This window comes from Blennius ocellaris (genome assembly GCF_963422515.1).
Source record: "Blennius ocellaris genome assembly, chromosome: 13".
NCBI lineage: Eukaryota > Metazoa > Chordata > Actinopteri > Blenniiformes > Blenniidae > Blennius > Blennius ocellaris.
The window spans coordinates 14,968,078-14,984,568 of NC_137662.1; the positions used below are offsets into that span (position 1 = coordinate 14,968,078).

At 42.1% G+C, this 16,491-nt stretch overlaps 1 protein-coding gene across 1 annotated transcript; it reads left to right on the top strand.

The window, feature by feature from the left end:
• The first annotated feature begins 524 nt into the window (after positions 1-524).
• On the top strand, positions 525-15,600 carry ercc6 (excision repair cross-complementation group 6). Its single transcript, XM_080507910.1, has 22 exons — positions 525-588; positions 1,120-1,328; positions 1,937-2,165; positions 2,490-2,610; positions 2,716-2,836; positions 3,163-3,880; positions 5,248-5,379; positions 6,596-6,754; positions 7,754-7,889; positions 8,139-8,309; positions 8,505-8,681; positions 9,797-9,913; positions 10,320-10,415; positions 11,123-11,341; positions 11,721-11,831; positions 12,318-12,437; positions 12,655-12,749; positions 13,254-13,399; positions 13,519-14,124; positions 14,212-14,380; positions 14,468-14,546; positions 14,623-15,600. The coding sequence occupies exons 2-22, from the start codon at positions 1,133-1,135 to the stop codon at positions 15,085-15,087; spliced, it is 4,383 nt and encodes a 1,460-aa protein (XP_080364036.1). The 5' UTR covers positions 525-588; positions 1,120-1,132; the 3' UTR covers positions 15,088-15,600.
• Positions 15,601-16,491: the final 891 nt, after the last annotated feature.

Consider the following 16,491-nt stretch of genomic DNA (forward strand, 5'->3'; position numbering starts at 1 on the left):
TGTGTGGTTGCTCAATGTGTGTCAGCATGTGTGTAAGTGGGAGAACATGACTGAACATGACGTGCAAAATCAATTCAAGCAGAACTTTTCTCATTTATATTTGCAGTTTTTACCTGTGGAAATATGTTTAATCGACGTTTATGTCACTGCCTTTAAAGTGAAGCGGTACAAGTAATGGAGCTTTTCATGAGGCCCTTTCAGTGGTCCAGTGAGATTCTATATCACTATAATAAGTGGTTTTGAGGCGCCATCTAGAGGGAACTGAGAGCCAGTGGAGGGCGCTGTCACATCAGCGAAGAATGAGCAGTTTTCTCCGACCCTGAAAAGGGCTGGAAAAAAGACTCACATATACTCGGATGCATGGAAGGATCAGCTGCTGAGTATCTTTAAATTATTTTGGACTCAGACGAAATAGCGAGAGCCATGATTTGACAGCGGGTGGCAGCAGTGAGTTACAGTGACATCCAGTCCACCTCTTCCAGAGCAGCAGAGGAAGAAGAAACAACAGAAGAAGAAGAGAAGGAGGAGGCTTGGCTACTGCATGACGTTAATACATCAATCGAGTGATGTTGTGTAACTTCACCGTTTGTAAGTACATGACGGTCGTTTTTATGAACACAAATGACCTCAGAAGAAAAACTCGTACTATGTCTCCTGCTTATTTTAGGTATTCATGTGTTGGTATTTTAACGGGACGCTTGTATTTAAAGCTTCACAGCTGATGATGGTCGACTGACTGTTAGCTTAGCATGTAGCTTAGCCACGTAAACAAAGGACAGCTGTAATGTAATTCATAGTTTAATTAAGTTTATATCCGCTTCATGTCTTCCTCTTCCTATCGTGTTTTTGTAAAAGCTTACTCTGGGCATTTAGTGTAATATTTCATTCAACTCACAAATTTAATTCCGTCGGTGATTAATTCAATAACAATAATCATTACAGTTCTGTAACTTTTCGTACAGTATTAGGTTAGAGTTAAGATAAACGTATCAAATAGAAATGGTTGTTAGTGGACATAAAGTACTTTGTATTATTTTACGAATCTTTTAATGGCTAGGAAGCGATGAGAAGACATAGTAGTCTCAGTGACTTGTCTGTTTGACACTTGGACTCTTGCAGCTGCACCATCAACATGCCGGTAGAAGGCAGAGAGGACCAGGAGTCTCCCTCCCTCTCCAGCCCGGCCAGCGCAGCGCTCACGCCGGGAGGGATGGAGGAGGAGGGGACCACAGGGGGCTCAGCAGTCGGGACTTTCCCTGACAACAGTCAGGGATCTGAGGCTGCAGCAGTCTACCCTGACAACACTGGACCTGAAGAAAGCAGCATAGGTGAGCCTTGGAACACGTTCTGATAAGACATTGTAGATAAAAACTGATTTGTCACAGTTTATCAGGGCATAGATTTGGACCGTATTTACACCTGGCAATAAATGTGTTTTGGTATATTTTATTGCATCCACAGTTACGGTACTACAACTTTTGTACATGCCATTTAAATAAGATGTATGATCAAAAATCCAGGACACTATGCAAATATTTGTGCCATTTTGTATTGCATTATGTGTTGGGTTCATTCAGGGACAGGATCAATTGTCACCCACATTTATAAAGTTCTGAGGGCTTTGTGGCTAGTTATGCCTGCGGGAATTATGAAGTGAAGCACGGATATCTAAAATCTGGTCTTGGAGTGCCTACGAGCCATAGAGTGAACTTACAAAAGTGTAATGTCAAATGAGCTAACTGAAAAGGTCTCATATATCCCAACTGGATACAAATTTGAATGGAGGTACTGCATAATACGAGTTGAAAAAGTAATCGGGATGAAGGTTTGCATACAGTCTCGGTTTGTGAATGGGGCAGGTGTCAATTACTCAATTGTTTCGATTTTTTTTTATGATTATTAATTTACATGTGATTGACATCTGTGTCACTTTCAGCTGGTAAACGGTCCGGAGCCTTGCTGCAGATTGACCGGCTCCGCATCCAAGCAGCGTCTGCCAGTTCTGGAGCCGATGAACTGCAGGGCCTTGGTGTGGCTGTGTACGATCAGGATGTCCTCGAACAAGGTGTCTTGCAGCAGGTGGATGAGGCAATCCAGGAGGCCAGTCAGGCTGCTGCAAAAGCTGAAGCTGAGAAGGAGTACCAGTCTGTCCTGGATGACGTTCGGTAAATTCCAACACCTGCAAATTATCTAAGAATTTTTCTGTGTTTATTTTGTGCTCCTATAATATATCCTAGATGAGGTAATACATTCACATTGAATTTTACTGTTCAAAAAGCATTCTGTTTATCAGCAGTGGTAAAATCTATAAATGTGTTCCTATTGTTGGGGTAATTTATTACTAATGTAGCTTACTTGATGGTCGATGGAGGACAAATAACAGATTCCCTCTTTTTCCTTATTTTAAAAGTGGCTTTTTGTTATTAAAATGTTTACAAAATGAAAGAACCTGGTCTGACATGCTCTGCTCCTAATTATCTGTGTTTCAGGTCAGTTACAGCATCACTCAAACATATCAACAAAATAATTGAGCAGCTAACTCCCTATGCAGCTTCCAGCAAAGACATTAGTAGGAAAATTGAATCCGTCAAACGGCAGAAAGAAAACAAGGTAAGATACTATTACAAAGCTTTAAATTTATTGTGTTTTATGTAATACTGTTGCACTGAAGTGATATTGAAAATATCCGCAATCTTAAAATCAACCTGTCATCAGGAGAAACAACTAAAGAAAGTCAGAGCCAAGCAGAAACGTCTTCAGGCCATCCTGGGAGGGGAGGATGTTCAAAGGGTGGAAGCTGAACTTTTGGCTGAGGGTGATGATGATGATGTGGAAGGTGAAGCATTTTATTTTTCAATTATTTCTATTATGCAAATTTAAAGTCATGTTTACAAATGACTTCAGATTGGTTAGGTGGTTTGGACTATGTTGAACTGTACCCTTGTAGCTTCAGGCAGTATTAAACTTTTGATGACATCTGACACATTTCTTTTCCAAAACCCTTGATATATTTCACTAAAACGTGCTTTCCATCTAAGAATGACCTTTTTTTGCGATTCTACATGTGTAATTTAACTGCCCAGCTAAAACATTTGGGACAATTGTGCTGCTTTTAAGGGGTGTCTTTGATAAGTTCTTCTTTATTTGTTTGCCTTATACCAGAAGCCGGTCCTTCCACATTGGGCAGCATGCTTATGCCAGCTCAGGAGACAGAATGGGAGGAACTTATCCGTAAAGGTCACATGACTCCATTTGGGACTCGAATCCAGCAAAAAGAGGAGAAGAAGGGGCCTCGAAAATTGATGCTTGCTGAGAACTCTGCCTTTGACGAATATCTGGCTGACCAGGCAAAGTTGGCAACTGAGAGGAAGAGAGTCCCTCTCCTGAAGAAGAAGAAAAGAAGCTCCGGAGTCAGTCCTGATGTAGGGGCCAGAGGGACAACCAAAAGAAGTGTATCCTCCTCCAAGGATAAAAAACTTAAGAAGCGCATGCGGAAACTGCAGATAACTGCCCTGAAGGCTCATCCTAAAGCTCGGCCTAAGCCTGAGCCTCAGGAGTCCAAGTTGAGGAAGAAGCGACAAATCGAAGGAGAGGAGACGGACAGCGAAGGGTCCGAGTACATGCCGAGTGATGAATTGATAGATCCTGAGCAGGAAGAGAGAGAAGCCATGGAAGAGGGGTTTGGGGAGGATGATGACGAAGAATATGAATTAAAACCATTTAAAAGAAAAACCGAGAGGAAAGGGAGGAGGAAAGGAAAGCAAAAAGACAGCGAGGAAGAATACTGCCCTGAAAGTTCAGAGGAAGAGGATGACCACAAGGGGAAAGACAAAAAGTGTAAAGACGATGGAGATGTGGAATACTACAGACAGCGAATAAGGTACAGCCACGACACTAACCGCATGCTGCGATAAGCTTAATGTGGGATTTATGATGCAAAGGTGCGAAAAGTTTTCATCCGGCAGTCTTCTTCTAAAGAGAAAACTGAAATCTATGTTGGCAAATGACATGCTCAACAAACACCAGATTGAGCCTTTTACTTTGCTTCGCATTTGTAATGGCAGTGGCGCAAATGTGCTATTGTTATTCTTTTCACTTAAGGAGAAAAGCAGTTGGTTTTCGCTGGCTCCATGGTGCAGAAAGAGAGTTAATCCCAGATGAGATTGGCAGCTGTTTCTTGACTAAGCAAATTCACTCCCGCTCTTCTTCTCCCTCTCTGCTCTCACACTGGCCTAATTATCCTCCTGCACATGGTTTTATACACTCACTCACTCTAATGCTCAAATTAATGGAAGAGCAGCCCTAATGAGATTTCATATTTATAGCTGCCAAATAAATTGTGTTGGCATGTGTCCTTTTTCTAGACTATAGTGACTGAATGTCAATTCAACAGCACAGTCACAGCCTGGATAGCGAGGCTAGTTTCTAGGAGCAATGATATTATTAGAGCAGGCGGTATTTGTAGTTGGTTGGGGGTGGAGTGGGGGCAGAAAAGTGTAATTAACTGAACCAATGCTTAGTCTTGACTTAATTAGAGAGTGTGGTCTCCCAGGCCCAGCTAAAGGACCAGTTTTGTGGCAGGGTGACAGGACCAGGCCCAAATGAAGATGGATTCTTATCCGCTGCACCTCACACCTTTCTGGGGAACTCACACTACTAATTGTCTGTATCAATCTTCATTTGCTGCATGAGGACTGTGCCTCTAACTGCCCTCTCTCCTGCACTATTAAAACTGTTCTCCTTTACATTTCCCTTTTTGCTATAGATGTTCCACTGCTCGAGGGAAATACCCACAACTCAAAACATTTCCTATCCATGCACCTGTGTAGACAAGTCCTAAAATAAATCACTGTGGAGTGCATGAGGTTAAGGTGGAACATCCATCTATCTGATCTCAGCAAGCACTTATCCCATTTAGGGTTCAATGTACCCATCCTAAGTATGCAAAATTTACACCCCGGGTGGGTTTCTTGTATAACAGATGCCTCAAAAAAAGAAAAAATATTCTCTTGACATGACTTTGCTTTTTTTGCCGGCTGCTTGGAGGTTTGAGATCCACAATACAATACGTGCTCCTAAACAGTTAAAAAAAACAGTCAATTATTTGGTCCTGTTTAAGTAATATTTTAGTTTTTAGTTTAGCTGTGATCCTATGTCCCAAAGAATTTTCCTGTGTCCACTTGCTGAAATTGAGAATTGGTTTCACCATCTCAGCGTGCAGATATTACATTGGTATTTGTTCACTAGGAAATGGAAGCGGCAGCGTCTCCGAGAAAGGGAGGAGAAGAGGGAAAGGGGCGAAGAGCTTACGGACGACAGCGATGCTGAATTTGACGAAGGCTTTAAAGTGCCTGGCTTTCTCTGGAAAAAACTTTACAAGTAAGTTCATTGTGAAACATTATTATTCAACTTTTCTGTGTGAAGTTTGTTTTCTACATTGCCGGTTGTTTAAATTGTCTTGGATAATCAAGTGCAGATCTTCTGTGAATTATAGTCCAGTTCAGATCCTTATGTCTCCTGATGTTGACGCAGACACACTTGCTCTTGCTAAGATCAGGTCTCTGTTTTGTCCACACCGTCATTTCCAGGTCACCCCTCGTTTTTGTGCTGCAGGTGGTTCCTAATAAACACTGGCTTTATGTTTGGGGTTGATTTCCTCTGCTGCATAACACGTTTGTTGTCAATTGAACACCTGCTGGTATTGCATGATGAATATGTAGCCTTTGACTACACAAGTATAAAACTTTTGCACAGTACTTAATTGTGTGAGCTGACGAGACAAATTGAATGAAATCCATTCACAATCTCACCTGTGAAATCATGTTTCGATCCCAGTAATCTAAAGAGAAGTGATATCATCCAAGGATTAATTTAGTTTTGGCTGTGAGTGATCTTCCCATGTGCTTTGCGACCATCTTTTTGGTGTTTATTGTAAACAAAACAGCTGTGTGTGAGCATGTGACAGTCACTAAACACACAAAGTAGCCCGCTCCCCCTTCACATCATGATTCACATGTGTTTATTTTTGGTACCTTAATCAACTGTTGCACCATTTATGACATTAAATGAGTCCAGATCTTTGCCCTGATACCCATTTACAGTTCCGTAAGACCTCTGCCCGAATGAAATGATTAACCAGAGATTATTACATCATTGAAACTTAAACTTGATGTGTTTAATTTTGGTATAAGTCAGTAGTAGTCAGTGTTTCAAAAACTTTTTGCTTTGCGTTTTTGCTTTAAAAGGTATCATTACTTTAAAAATTGGCCTGGTGATTAAAAATAAGTATGCCCAGCCAAACTCTTCTGTGACTTTATCTCTTCATTACAGCATTTATGCATCACATCTTACTTTGTCTTTCTCAAGGCACCACTTCACTTTTGCTCTTTGTGTGGATTTAATTGTAGTATAGTGCTGATTTCTGCCTTGCCAGTGCCATAATATTTCATGTCGTTTGAATCAAGCGATTTCATCCGACAGTTCAGCCGTGTAGGAAGAGAGATAGTTTGATTTATATTCCCCTCTGTTATGTGTTCAACTGAAGGCTTATGGCTTCGGTCAGGTGCAGGTCTTTAAACATCCTGTATACTTTCAGGTACCAGCAGACAGGTGTGCGGTGGATGTGGGAACTCCACTGTCAGCAGGCGGGCGGCATCCTGGGAGATGAGATGGGACTGGGTAAAACCATCCAGGTCATCAGCTTTCTCGCTGGACTGAGCTACAGCAAACTGAGAACTAGAGGGTCCAACTACAGGTATATACGCACAAAACAAATGCACACACTAACAAACTGCGTCCAGAGACTGTGTGTCTGTATGGTATGAATATTTGATCAGGGGGATTTCTGCTTGAGAGTGTTCATCTGAATTATTAAACATGTTTCAATTATCAGACTCTTCACTTTCTTACTGCAGACATCAGAGAAAACACTGACACTCTGTGTGTGTGTGTGTGTGTGTGTGTGTGTGTGTGTGTGTGTGTGTGTGTGTGTGTGTGTGTGTGTGTGTGTGTGTGTGTGTGTGTGTGTGTGTGTGTGTGTGTGTGTGTGTGTGTGTGTGTGTGTGTGTGTGTGTGTGTGTGTGTGTGTGTGTGTGTGTGTGTGTGTGTGTGAAGAGAGTTGGAGAGAACACTTAAATGAATTTTAGGCAGCTGAGGTGGGGGAGGCGCAGGTGTAGAACAACAAATCAGCCACAGAAATCATGAGAGAGTGGTTGTGATAATCTGGTTTTACTGTACACTCATGCATTTAGTAGGTGGAGCTCCCCTGATGGTCAATACTCTGTCTAGTATAGACGCCCACAAATTGATTGCTTGCAAACTCAATTATGGCCCAGTATCAATAGCTTCCACAAGGCAGAGGTTCATACCAGCCCATTACTGTGTGTGTGTGTGTATATATCTGTCTGTGTGATAAAGTTGTTGTAAACCTTCACAAAGTAGCTACATGTTTTGTGCCCCATTTGGCGCAGCTACACTTTGCAATTGGATGAACATGTTATTGTTGTATACTTGTGACGTCTGCCTGCATGGATGCATCACACATGCAGAACTTGCACACCAAGCACATCGTCACCCATTCATTTATTGTGATAAGCTGTTATTTTCTGTTATTTTCTGTAGAAATTATGACTGTAATTTGCTAATGAAATTTGCTGAGCTTATATAAAGTTAAATGAACCAATTTCTTTTGTTTACTCCTCTTTATCACAGGTGTGGGATTAAACATACTGCTACTGTGTGCATTTGCTTATAGGTACGCTGGCCTGGGTCCGACAGTCATTGTGTGTCCAGCTACAGTCATGCACCAGTGGGTGAAGGAGTTTCACACCTGGTGGCCTCCATTCAGGGTGGCAGTGCTGCATGAAACTGGTTCCTTCACCAGCAACAAGGTAGATGGACATTTCCACTTGCTGGTGTGCACAATGTAGCCCTATTTAGGGTCTTTATTTCCTCTGGGGGGCACTAGAGGTCTGCTTATGGAGTATTACCTTCTGACCTTCCACTCTCTCTTCAAGCCAAATGAAGAGCGTTGCCCACTGGTTCACTCTTTGAAGTACAAGACCCAAAAGATTGATTGCAGTTTTACTGGCAGGAATTTGAGTTGATAAAGGGCTTGTGTTTATGTTTTTTCTTTGCAGGAAAAACTGGTTCCAGAAATAGCATCATGTCATGGTATCCTGATCACTTCATATTCAGCTGTTAGGAATATGCAAGACATCTTACAGCGCTACGACTGGCACTATGTCATACTGGACGAGGGCCATAAGATCCGAAATCCAAATGCTGGAGTTACTACAGCCAGCAAGCAGGTATTCATCTCACACGACAAATGCTATTACAAATTAAGTTAATACAAAAGTATGAATATATTTGTATTTTATTTTTATAGTAGGCTATTCTATTTTCTTGGCTCTTAGCTTCACCCATTCACATTGCATCTTTATTTTGGTTCTTGCACTTGTATTACCTTATATGACTAACAATATTTCCATTTACTTTCCCAGTTCCGTACTCCTCACAGGTTCATCCTGTCAGGTTCACCTATGCAGAATAATTTGAAGGAGCTCTGGTCTCTGTTTGACTTTGTCTTCCCTGGCAAACTGGGGACCTTGCCCGTCTTCATGGAGCAGTTCTCTGTGCCAATTACAATGGGAGGATACAGCAATGCCTCACCTGTACAGGTATGTGCATATCTACACACAAACATGAGCGACCAAGCACAATGTGCAGTGTTTTTAACCATGATCCTACCACGATATTTCATCATATTTTTCATATAAATGTATTTGAATGTCATTTTAACAACTCGCATAACACATGCAAGTATGCACAATTTTAGAGAGCGAAATAGAAGCGGGTCTGAATGAAAGACAGCAGTACAACTGAGCCATTAAGTGTAGTGGAAGATAATGTAGGGCCATGCAAAGGAACTTCATCCCCAGTGTGTGAGAGAGGGAGAGGCTAAAGTAGAGAGCCAGTGAGCTAAATTGTAGCCCTTTGTCATTAGTGTCCAATCGTTAATAACCCAGTGACTGTATAGATTTAATTATTTAAGATGGCTATTGATGCTTCTTCCGCTGTCGATAATAAAAACCTTTACTAATTATTAATGTTATTAAATGGTCAGAGAGGGCAAAGCTCTGCTGCTTTATCCTGCTCTCAAAATTCTGAGACCAGAAGAGCAGGCCCTTGAATGTTACGTGAAGTGTGTGTAAGTACAACAAGATGTATGCAAAAAGATGGGAGGCTCTTTATGAGATATGGGATCCATTACCAGAGCATGCATTTGCACCCCCTTGTGAATCCACTCAGCAGCTTGGATCAAGATCACTGGATCACCGTCTGCACTCCTCTTTTCTTTTTGCACTCTGACCTCCAGTGAGCCCACAATCCCACCATGGTATGGTCCCCTCCAGCTTTACTAAGGGGGTCTTTTATCCCTCTGAGGACCCCCAGTGTGTTACTGTTTAAAAGGCTAACTGGCTTTTAGCGTGGACTCAAGATGAGGTGTAGCAGACCGTGCTTCTTGTGTGGGAAGAAGAGCAGGTCTTTCTCAAACTCCCTCCCTATTTCCAATGGAGCTGGCCAGTAATACAGATGAAAGAGCAGCACTTCATCCCTGGAGACCCACAACACTCTGATCAATGTTTAATGGCTGGAATGGCTGAGAGGGACAGCAGCACGAGGGAGGTGGTGAGAGAGTGAACACGAGTGGCTAAATGACAGCCATGCCCGAGGAGCAGTGACAGGGTGTGTTTGTTTATCCTGAAACGTTTGACTCCCGTGAATTTTTCAGGTGCAGACGGCGTTTAAGTGTGCATGTGTGCTGAGGGACACAATAAATCCTTACCTGCTCAGAAGAATGAAGGCGGACGTCAAGGCCAACCTCTGCTTACCTGACAAAAACGAGCAGGTACTCCTCACACAATGAGACCTACAGCCTTGAACTTCCTGGATCTCTTAACAGGGGACATGTTTATCTGATTGGATGTGACTTGGCGTGCCACGTCTAAGGAGTATTTGATGAATGTCCATGGCTCGTGTCAGATGAAGCCAGCTAATAAAATCCCAGTAAAGTAAAAGGACCAAGTATTCATTAAGGTGGCCGGTCTCTGGTCTGTCCTTGTGGCTGATGCTGGTTGGCTCCTCAGTCCACTTCAGCTCATTAAGTCAGTCCCTTAGGACAGTACCAGCTTCAAAAAACACATTGCTCTCCTCTAATTTCTCATCTCACACTCTTCACTTCATCAAGGGGCTTTAAAGTGGATGTTCACTGCTCATTACGCGCTCTCACACTGCACTGTTTTTTGTGTGTCTAGGTTCTCTTTTGCAGATTAACGGAAGACCAGCGTCAGGTGTACCAGAGCTTCTTGGATTCCAAAGAAGTCTACCAAATTTTAAATGGAGACATGCAGGTTTGCTTTACACTTCTTCTTTTTGGGCTTCTTTGTTAAGACATACGTTTTAATATGAATAGAGTCGAATTCTTGCTTCAGGAGGTCTTTTACAAGAAAGAGCCTTTCCCTATTCATTATTTACCCACCGAATTGATGAATTTCATTTTACTGACTTTCACTTGAAAATATCACAGTGTGGTTTTAGGATGTCATGTCGAGTTAAAACACCTAACCTTTAAGTGGGATTTGAAAATGATTTTGCCAGGAACATTTTGTTAAGCCCCTTAAAAGCCTGACTTTAGTATTCTTTAAGATGCACAATTTAAGCAGGGTGTGTAGTTCTTCTTCTCACATTAGTCAGACCCTCGAGAGAGACGCATACCATTTATCACCACTGACCAAATGGACGTGGTTGGAGAGCAAAGGGGTGACCAAAAGATTGCGTACACACACAAACATGCATGCACACACGCTCTTATAGACGCATTCAGTGGTCACTCTCAGTCCATTAACCACCATTACTAATGCAGTGACCATTGGGCCTTTATTGTCCGTAAATAAATTATGTAACTTCTCTATGTAGACTAAAATAAATGTATTTGTTTAAAAGTAAAGCACTGTAAAATGCAGTAACATTTACCAACACCAGTTCTGTCATAAACTCATACTCCACTCTCTCTCTCTCTCTCTCTCTCTCTCTTTTTGCTTGTTTCTGCACTCTGCAGGTTTTCTCTGGTTTGATAGCACTGCGTAAGATCTGTAACCACCCAGACCTTTTCTCTGGCGGGCCCAGGATGCTGAGGGGAATCCCCGAGGACCAGCTCACTGAGGAGGAACACTTTGGCTTCTGGAAACGCTCGGGCAAACTGATCGTGGTGGAGTCGCTGCTGCGTCTCTGGTTCAAACAGGGACACCGGGTCCTGCTCTTCACTCAGTCCAGACAGGTTCGGAGCGCATTATGCTTCAGTTACATATTATGGGATACGATGTCACTTTCAAGAATTTCCCGATGGATACTCACAAGCCATGTGGATGTGCGAATGTGTGTCAGACAAAGATGAAGTGTAAGAGAAAGAGTGTGTATGTGTGTTAGAGGCCCCAGCTGTTGCAGTCAATACCAATGAGATTATACCTCAGAGGGAACCTGAGACCCTCCCTGTCGGTATCTCTGTCCATGTAATATTAATCTGCACTAATCCTTTTAGAGATAATCCAAACCTCAGGCCATCTTTTCCTGTTTCTGTCTCTTCTCCACATCTCCCTGCCCTTTTTCTGTTTTATTTTTCCTTCAGCTGTTTTTAAACATCTCCTGCTCCGTTCTAGATGCTGCACATCTTGGAGGTGTTTGTAATGGACAATAACTACTCATACCTGAAGATGGACGGCACAACCACGATAGCGTCCCGACAGCCACTCATCGCTCGCTACAACGAGGTAAAGATCAGTCATCCCTAATGGCCCTGAGTGTTTTTGATGAAAATCCTGTCCTGAGGGACAAAAAGCTGCAGTCGAACCCCGCTCACCCTGAGGTGGAAGCCCTAATTGATGGCAATCTGTTGTTCAAAGTGGATCTTCCATAAGTTTTTTGTTTTGTTTTTTTCTTACATTTTGAAGTATTATTAGGCATTGACTCAATCAATGTACATTTTCAAGTCATTTATTTGAATTTCCATGCATTTTATCACATGCTGCGCTTGGTCACAGTTTACACTTACTAAATAAGGATTATTTTTATTTTATGTAATCGTGGTTTGACTTAAGAGAGCAGGAGAGTGACATTTCCCTTGCACATAAAGTAAATGTGACAATGGCATTTTTATATGATTATACCCAAAACAGATTATGATACGGAGTGTAAAGCTGTGAAAACGGTGTTCATTAATCACTAACACTTTTCTCGCTTGCTTTCCTTTGTTGCAGGACAAATCCATTTTTATTTTCTTGTTGACCACTAAAGTCGGAGGTCTGGGAGTCAATCTGACTGGAGCCAACCGAGTCATCATTTATGACCCTGACTGGAACCCCAGCACTGACACGCAGGTTAGACATAAACAGACATAACATTCAAATGAAACACTTAATACTTCAATTCTTTTATGAGTGTTACTTAAAGCAGCTTTATTTATCAAATGTTTCCAGCTGGATGTTGATGCTCCTTGCTTTTCTCTCATTGACTTTTACACGTAGAATACTCCACACAATTCTCTTTTTGCCTCCGACTTCACACCCTGATCATATAATTGAATGTTGTGTGCAGGCTCGAGAGCGAGCGTGGAGGATCGGTCAAAAACAGCAAGTGACGATTTATCGACTGCTGACTGCAGGGACTATCGAAGAGAAAATCTACCACAGGTCAGACAACAGCTTCCCACACATGATTGTAATTAGTTCTTCAGATAGAATTCTCAGTCACATAACGAATAAAAACCTTAGATTTGGAAATGAGCTTGAATTTTGAACATTTTCTCGAGTCATCCGCTCTCTGTTGTCTTTCCATCGACTCCACACATTCATGAATATTGGTAACGACATGACTAATTGCTAACATCACTGTTGTATTACTACTTGCAGTATGCCAGTTCTCAGTAATTGAAAAGCTCTCCTACATTATTAAATGGCCAATTGAGGACTTCTAAACTGTTGCTCTGTTTAGTTTGCGCCTGTAAAGAGCTTTCAGGAAGGCAGGGTGCAAGAAAAGCAAGGATTCTATTTTGATACCTGCAGTCATGAAGTTAACTAATATTATCATCCATCAGGCAAACTACTTCGTGGTGACACAGAATCACGATCGCCTGCTGAGTTAAAATAGCAAATTACATGCAAGCATCTAATTATTTTATATCTCCTATAATCCAGGCAAATCTTCAAACAGTTTCTTACCAACCGTGTTCTAAAGGATCCAAAGCAAAGGCGGTTCTTCAAGTCCAATGACATTTATGAGCTTTTCACTCTGTCTGATCCTGACGGAGCTCAGGGAACAGAGACCAGTGCCATATTTGCAGGTCTGCAAATTATTTTCTTTGTACATTTTGCTCTCATCAACGAAACGTTCTGTTTGACATTGATCCAAGTTGTTATGCGATGAATTTGCGTTTGTTTTTGTTTTTTAATCCTTAAATAGGAACGGGCTCGGATGTAAAAGCACCCAAGAAACCAGATAGACCGAGACCATCGCACGCAGTCAACCAAGGCAGCCGAGTACTTAAACACTCCTCATCAAACTGGAATGAAACGGTTGCAGTCAGTGGACCATCCTCTACAGATATTCCAGGGAGAATGAACACCTCTCCTCGTCTGGAGAACTCTCAGTGTAAAGCAAATATCCCAGTGAACAGGTACAGAACTAACCAAAATAGTGTTGATAAAGTAGCAAACAATTCAGCGAGTACAGAGCATAAGGAACACAATAGCAACGGAGACTGGGATGCAGTCAAGCCAGAAAGCAAAGACTCAAACTCACCGAGCTATCACCATCACAGAGAGACGAACTCTGCCCTGACGAGTCCGCAGAAACGCAGAGAGAAGAGAAAGCACTGTGACTCAACTGCCTTGGATAAACACAAGCATAAAAAACGCAAACACTCCCGGGACGCTCGGTTTGAAGGCCAGCGCATCTCTCATCTGGTGAAGAAAAAGTCTTTTAAGAAGGGAGACAGTGAAGACAACGGAACCGACGTCCAGAAGGAATCTGATGATTATGTCTTGGCGAAACTCTTCAAGAAATCTGGTAGGTTTTTTTTTTTTGTTCCAGAGTTTGAAACCGTCGGCTTCTGTGTTGATTTTCCTTTCATGTTTGACCCTTTGTGTTCTTTAGGTATCCACAGTGTGATGCAGCACGACACCATTATGGAGTCCTCCAACCCTGATTACGTTCTTGTAGAGGCAGAGGCCAACAGGGTGGCTAAAGATGCCCTCAAAGCTCTTAAGATATCTCGGCAGCAATGCAGGTTGCCCTACAATAGACCTCCACCTGCACCTGCACGGTATGTCATCTCACACTGACACCGAGTTTAACAGTTTCTCATCTAAATTAACTTCTTTCTTTTTTTTTTGGTTCCTCCCTACTTCAGAAAACGTTTCGGACAAAAGAAGAATTCCCTTTTAGAAACGCTTCCTGTTGAAATATCCCCAGTATCCAACAAATGCAAGGTAGTGGTGTGATTTATATCGAACAATATAACGGCGTGGATGATTAGATATTGAATTAATTGGCTTCTCTTTTCAGGACGCTGCTATTGTAAAGAAATCTTTGTCAAAGAAACCCGGTTCAGGAGCACATTTCAGTGGGGAGGTGGCAGAAAGTGACTCGAACTCCACCCCGCTGTCGTCGTCTTCTCTGCTGGCCAAGATGAAAGCTCGTAATCACCTCAACATCCCCTCAAGGCACAGGGAAGAACCGGTGGAGGAGGAGGAGGAGGAGGAGGATAATGGCTCCACAGCTTCAGCAACGAGCCTCGCCAACGCTCCGCCCACCGAGCATGACGAGCTTTTAGTTGATCTGCGCAACTTTGTAGCCTTCCAGGCAAACGTGGACGGACAGGCCACCACTCAGGAGGTGCTGGAGTACTTCAAACCGAGGCTCACCCAGAAGCAGGCGCCCGTCTTCAGAGAGCTGCTGAGGAGCATCTGTGACTTCCACAGGATCTCTGGGCAGGAGGGCATCTGGAGACTGAAGCAGAGCTTCCGCTGACTGAAGCACCACCGCACACTATTGTCTTCTGTCGACCTGATCCATCCGCCCAATAGAAACACAATCGAACTGGCTCATTTGTCTTTTCGGGGAATTCCAGTTCACATTCTAATTTATATCAGCTACATTGTGACTTTCTCTGACTTTTGTGTTTGTTATTTAGACACAAATTCAGCATCTTTTGTTTCTGGCCATAGTTCCCTGTACCTGGTTAAACTTGAATTCAGTTCATTGACATGAATGTTGGAGCTACCATACCTCATATAACAACTTACTTTCTCATTTTTTTTACAGGATCAGCGGTGTCATATTTTATACAATGTTTCTATAAGTGTTAAAACAGCAGTAATGTGTGTTCGCTGTGCAAATAAGAACTGACCACTATTTGGTGTATTTTGTAACGATAGACTTGCCTGTGAGCTGTACTGAGGGTGGGAATAAGGTGGAAATATACTGACATGACTATTTGTCTGTAAAGAAAATTATTAAATAAAAGATAAAAAATAAAAACTGTTTGCCTGCATATTTTATATCTATTTAGTAAAACACATGCATTGTGTATGATGTAATAAATATAAGTATCTACCTGCTTTGTTTTCCTTTTTTAATGGTTCAATGCACAAATGAAGACATTGCTTAAGTACATGCTAAATGTGTAAAAAAGCAAAGTAGTTTGTAAACAATTCCTGCATTCCCTTGTAAACAATTTACATTATTTTGTCAATCAAAATGGAATATAATTAAAGATCAGAGTCATTGCTACAGACTAGAAACAGTTCAGGCCTAAAAAAAAAAAAAAAATAGGGCCAAAGAAATCTGCACATAAAAGTTGTTTGTGTAAAACGTGTGTTCCGATGGAGATGAGAGGTTAATTTCATTTCAGTCGTTCACGCAATTGTCAGAGGATTTAGAGGAAAGGCGCTGACAGGAAGCACAGACGCACTTCAGGCCCGCTCTCTCTTGTCAGAGTTGTCTAGACCAAATATTGGGATAAAGTTATCAACCGTTATTTGATTTCAATTTTCTCCACGCACCTCGCCGAGGTCATAATAACAACTTTATTTTCAGTGGTGCATAAATTAATTACGCGCATTTAATAACTAAAATATCATTATATTCCCCCTTTAATAACATAAACGCTGCACGCCAGGGAAACCCTTAATAGCGCGGGGCCCTGTAACTGGCCATTATCCGCCTGTAATGATATTACAGAACCAATTACGCGCCATTAGAAGGGATTTTCTGCACTTTATGTGGTTTAGTCCAATCCCGCACTCCTCTTCTAAATTTCAGCTGCTTCTCGAAGCCTCATTTTGCCTCCACCTCAGAGACGCATGGCGTCTGCGCTCTGCCGTCCCAGATGCGCTTTAAAACTAATTGAAAGGGTCCCGCAGCAGATCATTT

Excerpts from the sequence above, each read along its gene's own strand:
- ercc6 (XM_080507910.1), top strand. The coding sequence starts at position 1,133 with ATGCCGGTAGAAGGCAGAGAGGACCAGGAGTCTCCCTCCCTCTCCAGC. Across the intron at positions 8,682-9,796 it reads GCAATGCCTCACCTGTACAG|GTGCAGACGGCGTTTAAGTG; the intron begins GTATGTGCATAT and ends TGAATTTTTCAG. Across the intron at positions 9,914-10,319 it reads TACCTGACAAAAACGAGCAG|GTTCTCTTTTGCAGATTAAC; the intron begins GTACTCCTCACA and ends TTGTGTGTCTAG.